Source organism: Xiphophorus couchianus, chromosome 1 (genome assembly GCF_001444195.1).
Source record: "Xiphophorus couchianus chromosome 1, X_couchianus-1.0, whole genome shotgun sequence".
In the NCBI taxonomy this organism is placed as follows: Eukaryota; Metazoa; Chordata; class Actinopteri; order Cyprinodontiformes; family Poeciliidae; genus Xiphophorus; species Xiphophorus couchianus.
The window spans coordinates 19,705,621-19,712,035 of record NC_040228.1 but is presented as its reverse complement, the minus strand read 5'-3'; the positions used below and the strand labels follow the sequence as shown (position 1 = coordinate 19,712,035).

The 6,415-nt window shown below is 39.2% G+C and overlaps 1 protein-coding gene across 4 annotated transcripts; it reads left to right on the top strand.

Annotated features, from left to right (window-relative positions):
* On the top strand, nt 1–6,346 carry LOC114149399 (receptor-type tyrosine-protein phosphatase V-like). 4 transcript variants are annotated; one of them, XM_028025259.1, is made up of 11 exons: nt 1–563; nt 803–886; nt 1,224–1,323; nt 1,411–1,504; nt 1,597–1,673; nt 1,791–1,925; nt 3,478–3,600; nt 3,676–3,833; nt 3,961–4,096; nt 5,488–5,549; nt 5,645–6,346. In XM_028025259.1, exons 2-11 carry the CDS (start codon nt 882–884, stop codon nt 5,856–5,858), a joined length of 1,104 nt encoding a protein of 367 aa, XP_027881060.1. In that variant the 5' UTR covers nt 1–563; nt 803–881; the 3' UTR covers nt 5,859–6,346. The 4 variants fall into 4 exon arrangements, with proteins under 4 accessions (XP_027881060.1, XP_027881037.1, XP_027881054.1 ...); XM_028025236.1 differs by having other exon boundaries at nt 2–563; nt 5,642–6,346; XM_028025253.1 differs by having other exon boundaries at nt 3–563; nt 1,414–1,504; nt 5,642–6,346.
* Nucleotides 6,347–6,415: the final 69 nt, after the last annotated feature.

Sequence of the window (6,415 nt, the reverse complement as noted above, 5' to 3'; positions counted from 1 at the left end):
ATGGTGATGGCAGCATCATGATGAGGATACCTTTTACTGTGAATTGTTCTAATATGGTGCAGGAAAATATTCTCTATATCTGCAATGATTCATTTTACTGCAACATGTTTCTTTTTTTAACATTGGTGATGTTTCTATTCTTAAATTCATCACACATCTTCCATACAAATTGTCCAGAACAAAGGCAGCTGATGTCTAGGGATTTCCTAGAACTGACGAGAACCCTTCATTAGACAGAAAGGATTGACTTTACCTGTGTAAATAAGAGCCAAAGCTTTTACAAACCTCCTTCCCTCCCCTGATGTTTTGTGCTCCTCTCTCCGCCCACCATCCCCACCCATGTTTCGTTTAGTCGTGCCTCAGACAGCATTACCACCACCTGGGAGCTTTGAGACAGCCTGGGAAGAGCGGCGGACTCAGATCGCGGTCCTCTCCTTGTGAATGACTGTTTTGGGGGCCCGTTGACTGACGCAAACCTGATGCAGGCACACCACACTCAAGCTGCTCAGCTGGTTGATGTCTGGGGTTAAGAACTTGATCAAGCAGGTTTTCTTTCTTGTCAGGTGAGTAGTCAGCTAATTGTTCTCTGTGAATGTTTGGTTTTGCTCCACCTGCACAAAAGCTTTTTATCAAAATGAAGCGGAGGAGAGGAGAGTATTACCTTGGACTAGATTATTCATTTTAACATAGAAAAATAATGTTTTATTATCTGGTGTACTTCTGATTAGTGGCTAAATGACTGATAATTGGAAATATAATCCGTTTTTACCCTTTTCATTTCAAATTTTGGGATTTTTCACAGCACTGACGACATATCCAGAGCTTTAAACTCTCCCCACTGAGTTTATACTTAAAGGACAGGACTGTGTTCAGGAAAAGACATGAGGTAAGCTTGACAACAATCTTACTAGGGTTCCGTTTTCTTAAAATGTTAGGTTTGGGGTATTTATTTTTGTATTACTAATAACAGTAAAGTGTAAAAATTCCATTTTAAACAAAATCATGTTAGCACTGTGGTTTAGTCATAAATATGGTGCAGATGTGGCAGCAGTAGGGAATTTAAGCAGGTTTAAGAACAGAAAAGAACAAAATAAAGCACTCAGGGGAAAAGATGTTCAGTATAATAAAAATAAATGATGTATGAATTTTATTTTTCATCCTTAAGTCTGATTGGAGGAAATATTGCCAGACTTAATTGAATTCAATAAAATTGTTTTTTGAAGGATGGAGACTTTCTCAAGATCACAGATTCTACAGGACTTTAATTTCCAATGCAGCAAACTGGCGTCCAATAACAACCGAGGCTTTAAACAGGCCTTTAGGGTAACTACTACAAAGATAACCGACACTTACATCAGAGTTATGTTTTATAAAGTGTGCATTAACTGCTTCTATGGTGCTGACTCTCAGCAGGAGCTGAATGATGTTGGGAAAGATCTCCCCAGTAGAGCCGGCAGCTCGGAGGCCAACAGAGAAAAAAACAGATACCATTGCATTTTGCCATGTGAGTGGACAGCATCTGACGTTACTTCGAATTACGATAAGCGTGTCTGTAAATATTTGACATGTTTTTTTTTTTGTTCCATCTTATTGCAGATGATCACTGTCGGGTGAGGCTTTCAGTTCAAAACCAGAACCCAAATTCTGATTACATCAATGCAAATTTTGTCCCTGTAAGAGCTCTCTCTCTCTCTTTCTCATTCTTTGTTTTAGTTTGTGTCACTTTTCCCACATCTTCATCTTCACTGGGGTCCCATCATCACTTTATGTATCTGTTTGTCTGCATTTAGGGTGGTGGATCAGAAAGGGATTTCATCTGCACCCAAGGTCCAATATCCAACACTTTAGCCGACTTCTGGAGGATGGTCTGGGAGCAAAACGTCAGGATAATCATCATGGTGACCGCTCTCAGAGAAAAGAACACAGTGAGATGCTTGTTTGCTTCTACCTCAGGGACATGTTAACTGGTTAACTTAGCCATGCCCAAATTCAAAAACATAAGCAAAACCCCAGTTTGTTTGTCAAAAACAAAAAAGAAATCAACAAAAACATGGTCTTAGTTATTTTAGCAGAAACTCAAACTTGAAACAGTCTGTTGGGGGAAGCAATTATGTATCAGGACAAACAAGGAGGGTCTGATAAGTTTCTTTTAGCAGCAGCATCACTTCAGGAAACACTCGCTTGTGTTTTCTGATTGCCTGCCTCTATCCTAACTCAATCCACCCATTCACATTAGGCTAACAAGTTGAATCATCATCATAATTGCAAATCCTGCATGTATGAAGGAGCAAAAGAAAGACCCAGACAAAAAAAATCTGTGATCCACATTATTTGTTTTAGGCTTTTTATAAATCTGAATAAATGTATTCAATTTTGACCATCCTAGGCAAAAAAAGGAACACTGTTTGCACCTTAAAAATATTACAAATCAGTTCATAACAACACTGTTTGTGCTCCTCAAATTACCTAAATCTCATTTAAACCAAACATGTACTGTACTCTGTTAATGACTAAATAAAGGCAAAATTCAAAGGCTGTGTTAAAAACTGTCCCTTAATGCAATAGCCTGTGCACCAATGACCTGAAATTGGTGTTTTATTTAAGACATATTAAGTCTCAGTCTTTCTCATCTTGATGCTGTACTATTTTAGTCATTCTGGTGTAGATTTGCTGCCGTCTTTGAAATGATTGTCAGTTTGAGGAAAGCTCTAGTTATCAGTTAGATTTGACTCTACCACATATTTGGCATACAGAGGAGATCATGGCCAACTCAAAGCACCCAGCCCACGCCTGTGGGTACAAAACAAGACCAAATCATCACCCCTCACGTGTGCGTTCCCGGTTTAAGCTGTACTTTTATACTAGGCTTAGTTTTAAACTTGAGCCAAATTCATTTTTACATGGAAGAGTTTTCCTCTTGGCAACTGTTCTAAGCAAGCCATACTTGTCTGTTTCCAATTTTATCTTTATTAACATTAACATGTAGCACGGAAACTGAAGCACTAGTCTGCAACCTGCAACTCTGAAGTTGTGTGTGGATCTTAATCAATAAGAATAAGAAATGTAATTAATAATTTTGGGCAAAAGAACTGAATGTTTTAAAATGTAAATGTAATTTTAAAAAAATGCTTCCCAGACATTTCATGCAATACATAACATTTCCATAAACAATGACACATAGTAAGGAATGTTTAAGTTTTTTTTGCTTTTTATTTTTTGCAAACTGTACTTTTCTAACTTAAGTTTCTTTAAAAACTGAATCTCTGAAGAAAAATGTTTTAAACCTAAAGACTAAAGTAAACTTGTTATTCTAAACTTGTTAACTGAATAATCTACTTGGTTCATTGAGTTATGTTCCTTTTTTTGGCTCTAAAATTTCCTTCCTGATGCAAAAGACCATTGAACCTTTAAAAGGGTGCACATAATTTTTGCTCCAACTGTGCTACATGATTGACTGCGCCTCCTGTGTGTGTACAGGTACTGTGTGAAAAGTACTGGTCTCTGGAAGAAGGGACAGTTTATCATGGGCTCTTCCAAATAACAACAGTGACTCGGAAACAGGGTCCAGATTATTTCGTTACTACCATTAACCTGCGACAGGTAAGAAAAAAATATCTGCTCTTCCTTTTCACACTTCTTTTTACTTTATAAGCAGAACAAATGTTTGTTTTTCAGAGGGACCTGCCAAATGACAGGATAATCACACATTACTACTACCCGTCCTGGCCGGACCAGAAAGTCCCAAACCCATTTTCTCTGTGTGTATTCACTGAGCATGTGCGGCAACATTTGGAGGCTCTACCCTGTCTGGGGCCAGCTGTGGTGCACTGCAGGTGTGATTTCTGGATTTAACATCTTCTACTTCAAAAAAATATAAGGTCCAGACCTTATATTTTTTTCAATTATGTACTCAATTATGTTTCACTCTGACAGTTTTGTTGCTCGGCTTCTGTGGTTTAGTGCAGGCATTGGCCGGTCAGGGACGTTTGTGACTTTGTTGTGGCTGATGCAGCTGAGCATGAGAGGGATCCCACCTGACATCAAAGGTGCTGTGAGGGACCTGCGACTGCATCGCATGTCGATGGTCCAGACACTTGTAAGTCTACATTGTACATCACTTAAATACACAGCTATAAGGATATTTTAAAGCGATAACAACTCAGTTTATCTATATGGCACCAATTCACAACAAATATCCTGCCTAGACACTTTAAAAGGCCAGCAGGTCTGATTTATATCCAGTTAAACAGATTCTAGTTAGGTCCAAACTCACAAAGATATCCAAGGAAACCAAGGCAATTGAGTCAAACTGGTGCCTTAGCAACAGACCCTAATCTTAGCAAGCAAGAGGCGACTGTCAAGAGAAACCTCTGGCTGAATAGTAAACATGTCAAAATCTTAAGTAATACCATAGAATACATTCTATAAATATTGGGAACAAACTTTTAATATAAGGTGTTCAGCAAATAGAAAGTATGATTCAGATTAGGCTTTGACCGAGCCCTGCAACACCTTTATTACTCACTTACCAGCTATTCCGCTGAAGATGTGCCTGATGTAGTAACTACAACCTTGAACAGACTGTGATGCAAATCCCATTAAAGAGTGAGCTTCACGAGGCATCACACAGATTATGTCCGAGACATAAATCGATACTTTTGCATTTCTTGTGTTAAATAAATCCTGAGCCAAAGACAATGAAAGATAGGTCTTACCTGGTCTTAGGAGATAAAGAATTGGACAGTTTAGAGGAAGAGCAGAGAGAGACAGAACCCAAGATGCTTTGGGTACATCGCAAAATTTCCAAAGTTGGTGAATATTTAGGGAGCTACGTGACATGAAATGCAATCACCTCCCACAAACCTTTAGAAGGAATGCCTCTCTGCAGACAAGTTTTATGGATATCGATTTTATTTTCCAGCAGGACTTCATATCTGCCCCCAACTGCCAAAGACCATGTGCTCAATTGGCCAGTTTTTCTTTTCTTACTTGAATCCCACAGTGAATCTGTCGAGTATTGTCAAGAAGAGAAACACTTGACCAAACAACGCAGACAGGCTGAAGGCTAGAACCTTGACTTATTTACGACCTCAGCAATGCCACAGGCTGAGTCCATGCCACACTTCACTGATCCAGCAATTTATGCAAACAGTGCCCCGATTAAGTACTATGCATAAACCTTGTTGTATGTAGATTTACTTTTTGGTAGGCAGACATCTATGCATCGAAAATGTGTTTTTATTGATTTATGTCCTATTCAAGTTGTTAGAGACCAACTATTTAATTAACTATAAGTTCTAATCATCAAAATTACTAAATAACCACCAGAAATATGGTTTATACTCTATAATCAATATAGAGTTTAAAACAAACATTTTGATGACTAACCTTACTGGGAGGTATAATTGAACTACTTATTATAGACTGAGTACTTAACTGACTCATGCCATCCAAACAAAACAAAGTCATTCCTTTGTGTGTATTCAGGACCAGTACATATTTATTCATCACTGTCTGCTACATTGGCTCAGTGGAGGAGCATCAGCAAGGTAGGGATGCAGAAATAAGTTCCCACTGCACGCAGATGACAGTATTATGAGGCAACCCATGAAGACAGAATGAAACATCTCCTCTTTCTCAGCAGGCAACAGATGCAGGTACCAGATTTGAATTCTAACCAACACAAGAAGGATCAACCTCCGAGCTCACGGAGGAGGAGGCAGCGACACAGCTCTCAACATAAACCTCCGGCAGACCAACCCCAGAACACACTGCAACAGATTTTTAAACCTGGGAACCTACTGAGGAGGTTAATACCCTCCTTATCGCAGATGAATCCGAACTCACAAAACGCCTGAAGATATTCTCTGAAAAAGGCATGGAAGAACTGATAACCATCTCATTGGATGTAAAAGGGGAAGGGGAGTGGGGGGGCTTCTAGATGCTGCTTTATACAAGTGTAGGAAATGACTAAAGCTGCAACGCTGTGCATGCAGCGCGAGGAGACGGCCCAGAGGCACAGAACTGCCCTGACAACATGCAGATAAATGCCTTTAACAAAGACACAGCAGTTTGTGCTGTAACCAGGAGGAAGAACTAAGGGAATAATTCATCAGGTTAAACCTGTTATTCTGCAAATCACTTCTGATTCCTGAGAAAAGGAGACTGCATGAAGTAAAAATACTGCAGGCAGAGGCTTTTTATCAGGTCACCAACAAAAAACCTTTTATGATGAGCAAAGATTCCAGGTGGGAGCAGCTAGAGAGCTAATTATTTACCTTAATTGGTGACAAAGACTGCTGAGATGTATTTTATTAACAACTGTTGGAAAAACATTTCCACTGTGCATTTCTTTCATGATACACAATCAAGTCTATCAATCAGGGTGCAGAGGTGACAACAGAAAGGCAGACAC